We start from the raw sequence: 17,399 nt of genomic DNA on the forward strand, positions 1-17,399 counted from the left end.
CACATGTCTGGGAAAAATCCTCCCGATGCCCTTAACACAGTGTGTTGGAGAGGTGGGCGTGTACATATGGCAGTTGGGGGGTTTTTGGACTGCAGGAGGGTGGGGGGTGGGAGTTCAAAGAACATATGAAAATGAGAGGGAGAGGGAAGATTAATTGCTGACATTAAATAATTCAAACTGAAGATTAAGTTTTCCTTTAATACATTCATTGTAGTCCCTGTGCTAAATTTGAGCCACTCTTTGTATACATTCATAGGTTCATACATACTCATACTGAATATGTCCGAACTTGTATGTGTATGAATGTTCATGTCTTTTATTTATCGTTATTATTATTTTTTTTTATTAATTTATGTATTTTCCTCTAATTTCATGTAAGAGTGACACATGAAATTTTCCCATGTCGGTAGGTCCCCCAGCGTGGAAATGAGCCAACAAAAACTTGAGTATAAAGTTTTTTTAAGTAAAGTATGAAATAAAAAAATTGCAATATGAAGCAATGCAATGCTCCCTTAAATTACAGTTTATAAAACGGCCACACCCTTGAAGCAACACCTCTCAGACACATGCTCAATGAAGCAAAGGTAATATTTCCTTGCCAGTCCCAAAGCAGGGAACATGTCAGAATGATGCATGGAACGGATGGAAACAGAGACGATGGTAGTCCGCACATGTGCAGACATGGGCAGCTGACATTCCAAAGAAATTGTTTAAATTTGAACATTTTCCCTCCAGAGTTTTGATTAAGACAGGCAGAAAGGAGATTTAGATTCAGCAGCATTGCATGCGTTGTGTGAAATGAGGAGCATGTACATTACAATGACAGAGACACAGAGACATGGGGGGGTGATACGCACATGCTCACTTGCATGGGTACATACTTGCACATGAAACCGTCATGCAACAAGAGGGCAAGAAGGCCGAAAGTGATGACACCACCGCTCTCAGTGAGAGCTGCTGGCACGACTGACAGGTGGCCCAGCTGGCTATTTACAGTAAAGGCTCCTTCAATAGCCCTTCTCCACTATGTGACCTTCAATAGAGCTCTGGCAGACTGAAACTAAGCACCTTTCACACTATCCTTATCTCCCCCTCTTTAAAGTATATCTAACTACCACGCTTCCATGTTTTAGTCCCACTCTTCCTTGCAGATTTTCTTAAATTTACATCATTTGCTCCCATGTTTTGTTCAGGGTTTGGTTTCTTTGTGTAACTCTTACCTTACTTTGGCCTTGTTCACACACATTTCATCCCCATAAAGTCATTACACCATGCTTTATTACCCTCTGGCATCTTTTTTTTAATCCAGGGGTTGTTACTCTTGACACCATAGCTTTATTTATCATTTCTTTCCACGTCTGCAATGTTAAAAGAGAATCCTCATTATTTATCATTAAAGGGATAGTTCGACTTCGATTTTAAGATAAACACTTATTTGCTCTCTTGCCTAGACTTAGATGAGAAATCTATGGTAAATGTTTAGCTGGAGCCAACAGTCAGTTAGCTTAGCTTAGCTCTAAGACTGGAAACAGGGGAAAACAGCTAGCCTATCCTAAAGCTCACTATTTAATATGTTATATCTCATGCTATGCTAGCTGTTGCCCTGTTTTTAGTCCCCGTGCTAAGCTAAGCTAACTCTCTGTTGGTTCATAAAAGTGGTATTGATGCTTTCACCTAACTCTGGGCAAGGGGTGAACATGTGTATTTCCCCAAATAAACAAACTAGCGTTATTCCTGTAACAGGAACAGTAAGAATTCATTCATTATACTGTAAATACAATTTATTGAAAAGAAAATACTCTAGTAACACAAACACATGATTTAACATTTAAGATTGTTAAAAGCAACTGTTTAGCGAGAAAGTAATTGAACACAAAAGCATTACAATCTGAAACTAATGTAACTCCAGTAAATAATATAGTTTCAATATTACAATAAAAACTTTAAAAAAAAATTCCAGCTGTCAGCTTAAAACAACAGCAATAAAGACATAATACATAAAATATATCATCCCACATCATAAATACATGCACTTGTCTTTGGCATTAGAATAAAATAAACTGCACAAATAGCATATATTGCAATTACTCAGTACTGTAACGAGAAGTGTCAAGTCAAGAATCACTGAAAATCTTCAGTAAATGAGTCCAGTGATAGACACTGATGGAAAACAGCAAGACTGTATGGTCTGTGGCATGAGAGCAGCTAAAGCAAAAGCACTTCATTCTTGTAACTTACTGAACCCTAGCAAGTGAAAGCAGCACCGGGGCTAAATCAGGTGGAACTGGAAGAAGAAGGGAACACATCTGTTGAGAAGAAGACGTACAATAAGGTAAGTGAGGGGACAAGTTCAGTATGAATGGCGTGAAGCAATCAGACTTGTGACATTCCAACATGCAGACTGTTTTTCAGTTGGGTGAGGATACATATATGTTTCTCTTTGGAAGTACCTACCTTTTAATGTAGGTGGAGGCCGCGGAGGTTTGAACGTGCTGCCTTGTGCCAAAGTATCCACAATCCAGCTGAGAGCGTTTGAGCAATACTCCATCTGAAAAGAAGGAAAAAAAATTATCAAAAATTACTGTATATTAGAAAACGGTAATCACCACGTCTCTAATCTGCCCATTAAATATGAGGCCACCACAAGTAGCAGGTTAGTTTAGCTTAGCATGAAGGCTGGAACCAGAGGGAAAAACAGCCAGCCTTGCTACTCAAAAGGTCACAAATTAACATGTTCTATCCTGTTTTGCAGGCTGTCCTCATGTGTAGACGATGTAGACTCATATTTACCGCACAGAAACGAGAGTGGTATCCATCTTCATCTAACTCTTTGCGAGAAAGTGAAAAATCTCAAACTATTCCTTTAAGAAATATGTATGATTTTCCATACCTTAAGACATTATCACAACACGATGTTCTAGTTGTCATGATGTAGATAGATAGATGGGCAACATTTTCTGTATTTGACCATTATACAGAGTAGGTTTATTGAGCAAACATGATCTTTTATAACCACACATGTATAGAGAAGACACACATTTCTTTATTTATTACCTCATTCTCCAGAGCCCTCAGCCTGTGGTCAAAGTCTCTGGTTTCAGTCAAATGTTTAAGGACACCATCCACTCTATTAAAGGAAAAAAAAAAAAGGGGGGGGGGGGGTTCAACTCAGTATTGTGGAGCCAAAAAATAAGAATTTTGCTGCTAACATGTAGGAAGGTGTGCTTACTTGACAGACATCCGCTTGAGCCTCTCGGAGTCACTGTTTTTCTGGATCTTTGTCTGAGCCGTCAGGAAGTCCTCCTTCTGAATGGTTTCCCATGTCATTAGCCTGTTAGCTGCTTTCCCTCTTAACTGCAATACTGATGGAAAAGGCAAATGTTTTCATCAGTATCATTCAACTCAGTCCCAATGATTCCTGAACCAAGCCACGGCTGAGCTGAAGGCAATGTGGAAGTAAATAAGGGCTGTTACAGTAGATGCTGACATTACAGGAAAAAGGCAGCTTCAAATCAAAATATCACATTGTTAAAGGCCAACTAATAGACAATTGAGGCATTTAAAGTATGCAAACAGTTTTGGTTTCAATCCGCATTTAGTCTGTGTTAGGCAATAACTGTATTGCCTTAATTAATCACACTTATGACTCCTGTTCAAATACTTGCCAAAATGGTGGATCTTGATCGAGGGCACCTTGCGGATGGTCCTCTTGATAAAGAGATTGAGGTGAGAGAGGATGATGAAAGGAGGTGCCAGGGAAGGACGGGAGTGGTACTGAACTATCAGGTTGTAGCGCTGGAACTTCCAGTAGATGTCGCTGTTTGCCTGCACTTCAGAGAAGGTGTAGCTGCGTGGACACAAACGGAGTAAAGAGTGTTGTGTAGAGAATGGCATGTCAATGTAAGGACAGACACTGATTGACAGACACCACTCTCCTTGGACCTTACCTAAACATGGCGATGAGCAGGTTGATGAGTAGGATGTTGGTGACCAGCAGGTAGACGACCAGCAGTATTACCACCAGCCAGTTACTATACAGAGTTCTGCACGGCTCTGCACCGTCCTGAATCAACGTCACGTTGTCTGTGCAGGCCATGTCCCATTCCTTCCCCACTGGGATAGACAGAAAAATGTAGAGAAGATTAAAATATTTCATGTATTTTCAGATCATTTTAGTGAATTCTAATTGCTGTGGAGATGCAGTGGTTGTGAAGAAACCTCTAATGCAAGCTGCAGAAAAATACAGTATCCGTACACTGGTTTGAAACCATAACAACATTTTTTTCCTCTCTTTGCACCATGCACACACAAACACTTATACCATCTATCTCCTCTACAGGGATCTGTCCAAAGATGTGCAAATAAGGCCTGTAGAAAACCCGGCGGAAGATTCGATCTAGGCGAGGGTCGTAGGAATAAAGCAAAGCCTGGTTGGCTACTCCGTATGCCATGAGCCACACCCCCAGGAAGAAGAGGAAAAAGAAAACATCCTTCATCTGTACAGGAGAAATCAATTGCCTTGCTGTTGTTACCATGCCAATATCATACTTTATAATGTTGGTAAAATGTCAGTTTATGGGCATCTTTAGATATTTCTCACCATCTTGCCAACAATGATGATTTTCGGTCCCAGCTGTTTGTGAATGGCAAAGATGTGAATGAGGCGGAGGGTGAAGACCATGTAGTCCACACAGAGGACATCTCGGCCAAATCCATACGACCAGTGGAACATCCTAAAATACAAACAGAATGAAACAAATAAACTGTGGTAACAGCAGCACCCAGTGGCCAGCTTGTAAAATAACGGCACTACCAAAAGTTAGGGGTGTGTGCACACTTTGAATTTACAGGACTTAGGACAGGAATTTATGAGATGATTTGAGGGACATGGATACGCATCTCTGAAACATATTCATGTATTATTAAGTGGTTTTGACGGATTTGTGCCAAATACTGAAGAGTTTTCAGCCTCTTCATGCTCCGATAATTTGTGCAATCAACTCAAAAAACCAGGAACATAGAACTTCAGTAGACTGAACTTTGTATATTGTCGCCATGTTATCATGTGCCTCAGGTGACAAAGCATAGCTTTGTTTTAAGCAGCCACAAGCCAAACCCACTGAAAAACAAGCTCCTTGAAACACACATTTTTGGCATAATCCAGTAACAATAATGATAATAATATACACGTTCTGTGTGCAATCATACCTGCAGATTAGTCCTATGATGAACAGCGTGATGGCAGTGAGGTCACACTTGTTCCATACATCCTGAATGTACACTCGGACCCGTTGACGCCAAGTCATCGTCCCCAAAAAGAAAGTCTTGGAGAAGAAAACACCAAAACTTAATAGATCAGTTTTACTTAAAACTTTGCTAGATATTGCAGAGTTGTTTCATCAGCACTGTATCTTATGTAAAGCACATACTGCATAAGCCCTTTGATGATACCTAGATAGAAACAGGGTGAAATCCTTTAAGCATAACAGTTTACAAAATGTTTTTATGTATAGTTTTTGGTGTGTCCAAATACATAATAATTGCTTTTGTATTACTTCATTTAATTGTTCTGTTTGACAGATCAGGCACTCTGCTTTGGTTTCTGTCTGTACTTTAGGAATTACTAAAATAGTCAATTAGATGCGTTAAACATCAAGTATGACATCAAGATATCTCTCTGCACTCACCTCCCGGATCTCCTCACACACAATGGTGAATACCCAGAAGTACAGCACATACTCAGTAATGGCCGGACCAGAAGGTGGAGGGGGCTTGAAGTCCACCAACAACACATAGGCAAAAAGCAGGAGGAAGAGGAAGTACATCAGGACGTTGCCCAAAAATGCGGTGACGGGAGCAAACCAGAACTGGCGCCATCTTGACACTATAAATGGACGCTTTGGTGGTCTGCGAGTGAGGGGTATGCCTGTAAGGAAGGTCATCGGACATGGATTAGTAGTTGATCACTGTCACAGCTGCCTAAAATAATTATTTCCAGAATCAGTCTTTCCTCTCGTCTGTTGTGCGAGTGACAACACTTTTCCAGAGGTACTGCGTTTAAAGAGGACTCACCTTTGATGGTTGCTGTCCTGGGAGAGTTTGCGTCTTGTGCGTCAGCTTCACTGGTACAACAACAACACAATTTTAATGAATCGGCACACTACAGCAAGTACAAAGCAGTGGGTCCTGTTTAAAACCTGCAAAACCTGTGCACCTCATTCACTTGCATTAACATGATAAAAAAGAAAAAAAACGTAGTAAAAAGCAGAATCTTGCCACTTGACAAAACTGATGCTTTATAGAATACCACTGATTAATGTGTATAGGAGTATTACATGTGCTTGATGTCAGAGAAAGAGAAGACGGTGGTGCCATAGAGGCTGTCGTTGTCTCGGCCCGGACCGTCCTCGTTAGGCTTCCCCTCCTCCTCGTGCTGCTGGTCCTCTTGTTTCCTGTGATTTGGAGTATGTTACAAAATTTTCAACATACATAAAACAGAGATACCACTACCCGTACACAAAGTGTGAATTTGTGTTGGAAATCAAATTAAGGACAGCTCTGGAATCTCAATCTTCTGGATGCGAATAACAAAGAAGTTATAATAACCGGGTTGTCAAAAAAAACAACAATTATTGTGGAATATGTGGATTTTACCTGAAGGAGATTAAGTTGGTGTAGCAGAGGATGGGGCAGAAGAAGGTGAGCATGAGCTTCCACACCTCCGTGTTCCTCTTCATGTCACCCCACCAGATCTGGGACAACAGAGACTGGAGGAAGAGAGACCACTTATGTTATCTGAAACTATGGTAACACTGTAACTCAGCTTCTCTTCAGAAGTTATGGCAGATTTTAATATGAGGGCGGGCAGTGGGTATGATTTATTTGATTCTCTACAAAGATGCAAATTGAATTAAGTTTGGCATACACACATCAACAACGTACAGTTCTGAACATTTAAAACAGACTAAGCATGAATAGAACTGCTTGAACTGCCACGATCAAGCAGTGACTTGGTTGTCTTTCAGTTACACGTGTGAAAAACGGCGACACACCTGTACTCCGTCATTACTGAAGAAAAGTCGTGCGTCAGCGCTCATGCCCATCTGGAGGCAGGTTGTACCACTCCAAACCGGAGACTTCCTAATCAGCAGGGTGAACGAGCGACTCTCATTGCTCCGATAGCAAGAGCTGAAGATGTCTGAGAAGTGGGAAAAACGTGCAGACAGAGTTTGGTTAGATGGTTACCATTTAGAAACCATAACTGAAAGTGACTTAAAAAAAAAAAAAGAAGAAAAAAAAGACACTAGCATGAAAGTGAAGCTTATTCTGAAAATCAATTAGTAATCATACATTGGTCATACACGCATCACTTCCCTTGATGCAAAATTTAAACCTCTAAAATATCTACGCATTACCATTAGCAAAATAAAGACTTTAATAAAAAGCAAAGAGCTAAATCACTCATGTTGCATTATTTACTGATATGGAGTGGCCAAGTAACACTGAGTAGAACTATGAGGATGTGAAATTTAATGTGCATATTTTTCTTCATTTGTTCTTGTTTAAAGGAACATTAGTGAATGACACATTCACGGTCCTACCATGTGCCAGGTTCTCGAAATTCTGGGCCAGCTCTTTCAGGGAGAGTTTGGTCTCAGTCTCAATCTCCAGCTTGGACAGTTCTCTCAGGATCTTACAGGCGCTCAGAGCACTCAGCACTGACTCCCCTGCCTGGGAGAAACAGTGAGGGATATCAGAGAAACTCCCTTTTAAAAAGGCACAGATATGATCTATGGTATTTTGTAATTAAGGCAGATGGAGAGGACGGTCATAAATAATTTTCAATCTGTCAGTTAGTTGGTTGCTAAGAGCGTCTTAGCACCACCCAGTCAGCAGAGGGTTGTCAGTTATGAGCTCTTTTCATACAAAATGAACATCATCAGGGCAAATGTGCGCTTTCTGCGAGTTGCAGAAGTTTTACCATCTCCCAGAAGAAAGTGGCCATCTTGCTGCGGTTCTGCAGGACGGCCCAGATGAAGAGCGAGGCCCAGGGGAAAAGGCAGCGTCTCTCCCGATACAAGCAGTCTCCGCGCAGCAGCTTACTGGCACGCTGGGATGAAGGAAGAATAATTAACCAAGGGGGTATTCCGGTTGAAGGTGAGAAAGCAACAGTGACGGTTGGCATGTCATTCACTCTTCTCTTCCAAAACCGTACAACAATAGTTTATTAGCTCTGATATCAACTTAGTGGCCACTTTATTATTAGGTGCACAGCTCAGCCAAAAAATCTATGTTTACAAATAATAATGTTTAGTTTTTGTTGACACTGTCAGAAAAGTTGCTAATTCAACTGTAAGTTCATCATTACAAAGGTGATAGCTAGTGGTGGTGTTGAACTGGACGGCATTATATTGAAGAGCGTTTCCATTTATATACACCAGGGGGACAGAATATTAGAATAACTCGTCTCTGACAGTGTGAAACAAAAACTGAGCATTATTAGCTTTTTAAAGGTAGATTTTATGGCTGAGTTGCTGTATCGGATTCGATTAGATTTTTTAGGTGTAACTAATAAAGTGGCCATTGACTGTATGTCTACATATGCATAGGTTCTGGTTACCCTAAGAGCCCTCCTCTTGGATGTAATCTCTTCTAAGTCCAAAGCGTCATAGTAGAATGGCTGGCAAACATCACCCATTAACAGTTCCAGGACCCTTGACACCTGAGGAAAAAGGGTGTAGAGCAGCAAACACAACTGTGAGAGTGAATACAACTTTTTCTTACATCATTTCTACATTTGATTTCAGCAAAAATACAAGCATTTAAAAAAAACAAAAGCACCTCAAAAAGGCTAATCTCCTTCACTGGCCCGCTCTGTATCTTCTCTGCTGCCACTTTGGAAGGAGAGTCGTTCTGGTTAGACAGTGTAGTTCCAAGCCGCTCCATGAGGTGGCGCTGTAGCAGCTGGTAAAGGAGTGTCCCATCAGCCACCGAGCGGTAGAGGCTTTCCAACCTGCCATAAGTCAGGTAGTCCAGGATGTTGAGGCCATTCTCGGTGAATAGACGCACAAACTGAGGCTTATCATTGATCAGGGCGTCTGTCATTGAGTCTTCCAAGTCTTCATACTATTAGATTGGATGAAGGTGATTGTTTAATAAGCAGGTTTCAGTACAAGGTCAATACTTCAAGGTTCATACTTCAAGAAGATATTTTCACTTATTTTATATCAACGATGCCTAGCAGTACTTAATTTGATACAATACACTACACTACTAATGCCTCTGCTTTAGAGTGGTGGTATTTCTCTGAATGTAACGTCTGGATCTGATGTGTTATCTTTTTTCCTCTCACCCTCCAGTGGATGTCTCCATTGAAGAGTTCGCTCTTGGCAATGTCGACCCTGTTCCATGTGACCGCTAGCTTCAGCTCTTCATTGTAAGGGCTGGCATCGGCTGACACACGGTGCTTACTAGCTGAAAAGCGCACAAACATCAAAATAAAGACACGTTGCCATGTAACACATTCGAAATCTTCTTAATATGAATTAGTTGTGTGTACCTCCCACTAAAGCTTTGAGCAGGACTGTATCAAATTCATTTGGGCCCTCCTGCTCTCCATGGTAGATCGTGATCAAATCTCTGTTCTGGTAGATACTAAGAGCCTGGAGACCCAGAATAAGAGCCAGAAAAAAAAAAATTAAATTTTGAATAAATGAGCACAATACTTGTGATGACGGGTTGTTAGCAAACCCATGACACCACAAAGTGCGTGGACTTCCCATGCTGAATGAGTAAGACATCAGACATTTAAAGATTTCATTAGGACATTTGAACCTAAGGACCAATGATACTAATTAGAAAGGAATAAGATTAACATAAGAGTGTGACACTAATCATTTCCTAGTTCAACACATAGCCAAAGACAAGACAATTGGATTTTATGCAATGATTACATTACTTTTTCAATAAAGATTAGGACACTGATGAGTCAATAAACACGTCTCTGAGGCAGCATGTGAAAATGGTGTTAGATAAACAACACATCTTTGTAGAGCTGATGGGCTCAGTGGCAGTAAAAACAGTGACATTTGCTCCTGAATGGACCCCTCTTTTCATAACAGAGACATCACAGGATTGAAAACACAGCTTCAACTAATAAAGTTAATAATATATATTCTAGATTTAGTTAAGCTGATGCAAGAATTAAAAAGAGTCAATAATCCCGTCAATGCCTGCTGATTATCAACTGCCATTTAAAACAGAGAGCTCAATGAGGATACTGAGCAAAGGCCCTCGCTGCTTTTTACATGCATTGCATTCTGGAAATTTCCAGAAGTCAGAGTTCTAGTGCACTAGAGGGGTTTTGACTACACGTGTCATCGCACAAAGTGCGACTGAATGTTGTTGGCTATATACACTATACAGCCACTTCATTTCCAGACTTTTGCAATACAAAAATAACCCTATAATGCCACATCAAAACTGAAAGTGACTTCCAAACAACAGCTTGTGAGTGAGTTAAATGTGGGAGGGTAAGAACAAATGAATAACAGCCAGCAGTTTCAGGCGTCTGGGATGGACTGAAACCTGAAGTTTTAGAAAGAGCCGTAAGTCTACAGGGCAAAATGCTGATAATGTAGCTGGCTTCAGCTAATGGAATCTTTACCTTGTGGCATTTAATTTAAAAAAAAAAAACAGATGAAGGGATCAGCAAGAACATTTGCAAACCTCCGAGACCATGAATATCACTGTAAAAATTTTGTGTAAACCGAGCCAGTAGTTGTCCACAACAAAACACACCAGCTGCTGAATACACAAGGATAAAGAAATCCCTCGGGCCTTCCTCTTCTTGTTCCGCATGTCAGTAACTACATGATGATAATGATGCACGGCTCTGTCCACAGCTCTTACTCGTTCAACTAGTTTATCCGTCTCCGCTTCAGAAGAGAAGTACTTTTTAACCCGTTCTGCCACTCTGTCTTTCAGATCTACACTGGGACCCGCCTCGCCATCGACCTCGCTGGAAGACTGTACCACCTGGGTTGACGACAGGTTCTCCAAGACGTCACTCAGGAAGTCAGCTATGCCTCCCGAGCCAGCCAGCACCAGCCAGGGCATGGAGTTTTTCAGAGAAAGATCCACTCTCTGGTAGATATTAGGAAAAGAGAGAGGGACATTTCTTCAAGGAATACAAGGACATAATTTTTAAAAAAAAGTACATTTTATTAAAAGTAGCTTAATAACTTCTTTGATCATAAAGAGCACTGACTGTACCTCCAGCATGCTTGCCTCCCCAGATATCAACATACAAAGGACAGGGATGTCAATGCTGCCGCTGCCTACAAAAGTACAAACATTTTTGATATATTCACTCAGTGCATCTGTAAATTGTTTGCTCATACTGACTTCACTTCAATGCAGACACTAGGATCACATTTGCGAACTTAGTATAATCAAACTGCATGTTTTTCTTCTAACACAAGAGCTGAGAGATCGCACAGACACAGAAGGAGCAGCCTGTTCGCTTCTTGACAAATCTCTGCTTGATTCTACATGTTGAAGAGCCGTGTCTCAAATTCCTGCAGTGGCATGCAACGGCCTTCATCCCGTGGATACCAAAGGATAATCTTATCCTCACATGCCTTAATGAAGGATCACCACAAGAGGGCCAAATACCTTGAAATCAGGGTTGAATGTGAATGAGCATGCTCATGGTTGGGAAAGCGCATCTCTCATTTAGCAACAGAAAGAGGCTGAAGATCGGCTATTTAACGTAGGCACAATCAGTTTTTCGGTTGGCTTAACTTGAATGGTTGAATACAAAATCATTCCAGATTACACGTTCTCATTCTTCATTCAGGCATACTGGTTTCCAATATCCTGTTCTACCAACTATTCCAGTGAATGAACAACAATACAACTGAAGCAACAATTTTAAAGCCTGATTTATTTAGTCACAAGTGCCATACTTTTTAGCTCTGCCACAACGGGCAATCAGTTTTCTTATTATGATTCTATATGTGATCCAGTAAATGATATTTTATAATTCAAATCATTTCTCACCCCAGATGCCTGTGCGCTGGTGGGAGATGTAGTCCTCCAGTTTGGCCCTGAACCCCGTATCCCCTCCTCTGCGTCCCACACTCCCATCATCTACCAGCAGAAAGGCCTGGTAGTTGTTGTCAAGGCAGCAGGAGTCCCGGGATGTATTCTGGACGTAGTACTTAGCAGGAAAGCTGCCCTGCAAAAGAGGAAGAATCCCAAGTAGATTATTACCTTCTACTTAAGTTAAAGGCTCCAGTGCATTTGGAAACATGCATTTGGTGGATACTCCTTGTGTGTTTTAATAGGACATGAACCCAGTGCAAGAGCACAGCAATTCAATAAGGCCACCAGGTTGTACCTTACTTTATAAACTTAAAGATAAAGTAAAAAATGATTAAAGTACAAATAACCCATATATACCAATATAAATAATGTAAATCACAAAGTATTACTGTAATTGAGAGGTGAAAAAGACATATAAAAATGCTAAAATTTTAAAGCAAACAGTGTTGTGTGTGACAAGTGAAGAAGATATTCTTTAGAGGGTGAAGAAATTTGTCAAAACCTGAGGGTTGACCAGCTGCTGTCGGTTGTGCACCAGCCCCCACGGAGCGATCCCCAGCGCCACCACCTTGCTGAGGGAGACCGACGAGGCTGCGGTGGCGTGATCCCTCACTGCCTCTCCAACACATCTCCCTACACCTTCACGCAAGCCTGCCGTCAGGATCCACGCTCCTGGCAAGTGGAAAAATTAAACAGTGAATTAGAGAAGAAACGAGAAAATTGCTCGGTTGTGGGTTTACTTTGTAGGAGAGAGAAAGGGAGGAATGTAATGACATTTTTTGCCCTATTAACAGCTGAAATTTGACTACGCCTGAACAATGTCTACGATTTCATTCCATAACAACTTTTGTTCATATTTCACCAAGTCTTCGAACTCACACTATTGTATTTTTTGTATGTGTGACAACAGCTTTAGCATTTCTGCAGTACAAAAGCAAATATGTTCCCTCACTACTCTATTGTATCCTCTACCTTATCCAAAAAAACATGTTTGTACTTAGGACATGTAGCGCCCTGTGTCCATGTTTACACCTTATGTGGTTTCATGTGTACGCCTGAATGTTTTTGCCAGCGTGTTTTTGTATTTGCTTTGATCTGGAGCCTCCGAGAGAAAAGCTAGTTAAAGTGACCTCAGATGACGGGAGATCAGTATCACCTTGTGCCACCTGCACTTGGCACAGTAGTCAGGAAGAAATAGCCATTGTAGTTCCAAATTAGGATCGGACCCCAGAGAGTTATGAAGTTAAATGGTACCTTGGTAACGCTGGCTTGTTTATGCTAAAGTCACCTTGAGTAAGTGTTCCAAGAAAGTGTAGATTCATTATTTGACATCATCGGTCAGTTCCTGAGAAATGATTATGAAATGATTCAAAACTGAGAAATATGTCACACTTTAGGCTGTAATCTAAATTGCACAAGTATCAGGGTTAGCTGGCACTTTTCATTTCAAAATGTACAAGAGGTAGACAAAATAATATAATCACTTCAAGGAAAGGTCCTAAAGTAACTTAATCTGTTCTAAATATAATCATACTAACAAATACTGCTAATACAGTAGGAGTGTCATATTAACATCTGTGCCCAAATTAAAAGGTAGCTACATCAGTCAAACAGTTACTTCATATGTTGAAAGGGAACAGCTTTTAAAATCATGACAACATATGGTGAACATGGACAAACTGCTTCACAAGTTGCAGCTAACTGATATTATCAAGATACTGTAAACGGTGTTTATGGGTTTGTCAGTACTCTTAACTGGCTTGCAACCTAATATCCACCTTTGTAGCAGTGTTTAAAGTGGTGATTTAGTTACTTCAATGTCACAGTTTGCTTTCATGATGTGTTTACCTGTGCTTTGTGAGGCTTTCACCAGTCCCTGCCTGAGGACCTCCCGCACCCAGGTCTTCACCTTTGTCCTTCCTTCTCCACCCACTACAGAAACAACCAGATTGGGAGCAGGCAGGCCCCAATGGGCTGTCACCAGGGTGTAGACCATAGACGGGGGCGTGTCCCATGACAGACGCAGGAACTGAGACACCCAAGGGAAACAAAATTTAGATTTGATCGATTGTACAATAACAAACATGTTTAGAAAGTAGGAAAGTGAGCCAAAAGACAATCTAAGACTTCAAAAATAAGGAATCGTGATCATTTTAGTACGATAATACATCAAGTCATACTACAAGTGTCTCCAATTGGTTATGATAAACTTAAGATGGACAGTAAAAATATGTGATCTCACTCTGTGTATTGTGTCTACTCAAGTGCAGCAGCAGGTTAAAGGTCAGGAAAAGCAGACGTGCTGACTATCACAGCATTTGAATCATTATTTGGATCACCTTTAGATGCATTTGTCTTTAAAACACTAGCATAGCACTGCAGATTCGATCATAAACTCCAAGACAATAGGAATAAAGCATTTAATGAACCATTCAGAAAACATTTATCAGGTTGACAGAAAAGCACCCACGTAGCTATGCCTCTTGCTGGCTCCTGCAAACTGCAGCTCTCCAAAGGCATCGGTTGGGTACTCAGAGGAGTGCTGGGCGCTGTCCCAGTGGTTGACCATCGCCGTGCTGAAATAGTCGCCGAGAGCCACAGAGGCATGGGTGTCTCTCGCACCCCCACACTGGCAAAGCGCGCCATTACTGAGAGAGGTGAGAGGATAATGCATCCATGTGAAAACATGATCATCTTATGAGGCATCATCACAGTCATTAGAGAGATATTATAATCACAAATAAATGTGCTCCATAGAGTTCACAGTACCTGAAAGAATCCTCTACAAAGGTGGTGCACACTCTTTTCTTGATGATTTTTGGGATCCAACTCTGAAAACATTTTCAGCAGGTTAATACACTGAATCTATGTACAGCCTTTTTCAATTTTAGTACGTTTAATTCTTACCCTACCCTCGTATGCCTGGAAGTCATGTGGCTGGAGGCTGAAGGAAACTCTGTTTAAATGAAAAATGTTGACTTTGACTCCGTGAAATACCTGACGACAGGCTGGTGAGATATGTTGTGCCTAAACACCCGACTGTGACTTCTGACATGGTGCTGTAGAGGGAGTGTGTGTGTGTGTGTGTGTGTGTGTGTGTGTGTGTGTGTGTGTGTGTGTGTGTGTGCATATGTGTGGTGGGCACGTAAGTATCTTTAGCTCGTTCAGTAAATTCTGCATGAAAACTGCAAAACTACTGGGCAAAACAAAGGGGGCCCCGCTGGACTCTTTTTAACGGCCTGACTTTTAAATTAAACTTTAGAGTTTACTCATCTTCAAAGAGTTTCTTTTCATTTCAAACGAATTAACTCCCAATCCCCCGCTGAATCAATAGCTTTGTCCTCATGTGAACACGTCTTTCTCAGAGGATATTTTGACAGGTAGGAATCAGGAAAACCACACGTGTAGCCGCGAACGGGACGGCTCCGCTCCATTTAGCTGTGCCAGCGGTCCTGTCTGTGAGCCAGCTGGCACAACACCAGAGCCCCAGGACCGAAGCGACTAAACGGAACGCAGCCACTTTCCAATGCCATTACCTGTGCCTGTTATGCAGCCTTTACGTCTTATTTTGTTTTTATCCTTTGGATGCTGGTCTCGCGATATTAACGGTGATTCGTTACAGCTTTAACTTAAAGTGCAAACTTCTATGTGTCATGGAGTGGTGAACGTAACCTTAGCTAGCTGGTGAAAAGCTGAGAAGTGCATACGATAGTTTATAGTGGACGGGTTCTCGTTTGTTTTACGTTAAAGTAAACGTTGACCGGCTAACTGTTCGTGTTGTAAAGTTGTGAAACTCTTCCAATGTGTTTTCTCCGCAACGGCGCCAACGTTAGCTTAGCTTCCGCGGTTTTTGTCGAGTAACATAATTAGATACCGGGTCAACAAACGCGAGCAGAAACTAGCTGGCCTGTGCTACAAACTGCCAGTATGTTTACACAGACACACACACACACGCTGTTAAAGTGACACTGGTTGGCCGAGACCAGAATAACCTAGCTTGTGAGTATTATATCACTGCGCGACCATTTGAGACGCTCTGTCCGAAGCGTGCTGTTTTTTCCGCCGTCACCGTGACTCAGGGCCACAGGGAGTAACTTCCAGCCACTGTCTTCACTACGCCCTCCAGTTTGAAAATTGATTCATCTTCTTACACTCTTCGCAACAGTAGTCTTTCGCCAAAAGCCGCATGGCATCACGACAGCCACCGAATGATTTTAAAGAAATCCTACCAACCTGGTCCTTCTCAGATTTACTGATTTTGTCTCCGCCGCCTCCTCCTTCTCCTTGTGTGTCTCTCATGTTTTTGTTTTTTGTTTTCCTTTGTTGTTCGACTAAGTGGGAGATAGGGGTGATGGTGGGGGGGGTACTTCAGGATTTATTTTGGGCCATTCTCCAGTGTACAGGCTAATGTACTGGACTGCCGAAGGTGAATATGCCCGAATCTATATACATGCCATTTCCAAGTGTCTCTCAGCAGCCAGAGAGAGGAAACCGGGCGCGGGGTAAACAACACAAAGGTAAGGGTGTGGTCTCACAAGAGGCAGGTAACTTCTAGATGCCCCCCCTCCAAACTTAGAAAATAGGTGGGGCCAATCAAAACCACAGACATTTACTACCCAGTGTGAGAGCGGGGCCATTGCTGATTATAATCCTATTAAAACATGAGTCGTCGTCGCCAACACCCCCCCCCCCCCCCCCATGATTGATATCAGATGACATAGCGACCTACACCCTCGAGGGCAATGAAATTGAAAACGATTTTGTTTTTTTTGTTTTTTTAAGCCTGCAGGAACATTTTCAGCATCAAATTTCAGTCAGAATATTTGCCCATTCAGGTGCAATAAAACTTCAGGGGGAGGGACCACTTTCCTAAAAACATACTGTGCAGGGCCACAGTTTATAATATGTGATCCCAAAGGCAATTTCGAGTGTGAAATTTTTGTTTTTGGGCCCTTCTTTTCCTTTTAATGCGTTAATGATCCATCAGAGGTGCCCGACTAAGCAGCATTCAACCTGTAGGTGTCAATTTTGCATTTTTCCTCAAGGCCCCCAGAGCAGGTTAATCCATGTATGCGTAAACTATAACTCCAAATGCTTGTTTATATTAAATATTTATTGTACAATACATTTAAATATAGAAGAATTTATACTTTAAAAATTAATATGAATATGCATTTCACACAGCATTCAAACATCCACATTCTATGTGCTTAAAGAGCATAAATCAATAATAAGTACCAGTCAGTCAGAACATATACAGAGATATTGGGTTGTAAATAGATGGACCCTAT

General features: G+C 41.4%; 1 protein-coding gene across 6 annotated transcripts; it reads right to left on the reverse strand.

The window, feature by feature from the left end:
• Positions 1-4: 4 nt before the first annotated feature.
• On the reverse strand, positions 5-16,716 carry LOC120794258 (transient receptor potential cation channel subfamily M member 4-like). 6 transcript variants are annotated; one of them, XM_040135144.1, is made up of 29 exons: positions 16,342-16,716; positions 14,878-14,939; positions 14,579-14,756; positions 13,957-14,137; positions 12,611-12,780; positions 12,064-12,241; positions 11,275-11,339; positions 10,912-11,145; positions 9,560-9,662; positions 9,353-9,474; positions 8,842-9,126; positions 8,621-8,722; positions 7,982-8,110; positions 7,602-7,731; positions 7,053-7,198; positions 6,655-6,767; positions 6,336-6,452; positions 6,073-6,122; positions 5,688-5,926; positions 5,209-5,324; positions 4,601-4,733; positions 4,322-4,496; positions 3,948-4,113; positions 3,666-3,847; positions 3,230-3,362; positions 3,055-3,127; positions 2,455-2,548; positions 2,239-2,306; positions 5-89 (listed from the first exon to the last, which is right to left on the reverse strand). In XM_040135144.1, the coding sequence occupies exons 1-28, from the start codon at positions 16,405-16,407 to the stop codon at positions 2,275-2,277; spliced, it is 3,774 nt and encodes a 1,257-aa protein (XP_039991078.1). In that variant the 5' UTR covers positions 16,408-16,716; the 3' UTR covers positions 5-89; positions 2,239-2,274. The 6 variants fall into 6 exon arrangements, with proteins under 6 accessions (XP_039991078.1, XP_039991081.1, XP_039991077.1 ...); XM_040135147.1 differs by lacking the exons at positions 5-89; positions 16,342-16,716 and adding exons at positions 15,021-15,064; positions 16,132-16,225 and having other exon boundaries at positions 1,815-2,306; XM_040135143.1 differs by lacking the exon at positions 5-89 and having other exon boundaries at positions 1,815-2,306.
• Positions 16,717-17,399: the final 683 nt, after the last annotated feature.

This window comes from Xiphias gladius, chromosome 9 (genome assembly GCF_016859285.1).
Source record: "Xiphias gladius isolate SHS-SW01 ecotype Sanya breed wild chromosome 9, ASM1685928v1, whole genome shotgun sequence".
Taxonomy (NCBI): domain Eukaryota; kingdom Metazoa; phylum Chordata; class Actinopteri; order Istiophoriformes; family Xiphiidae; genus Xiphias; species Xiphias gladius.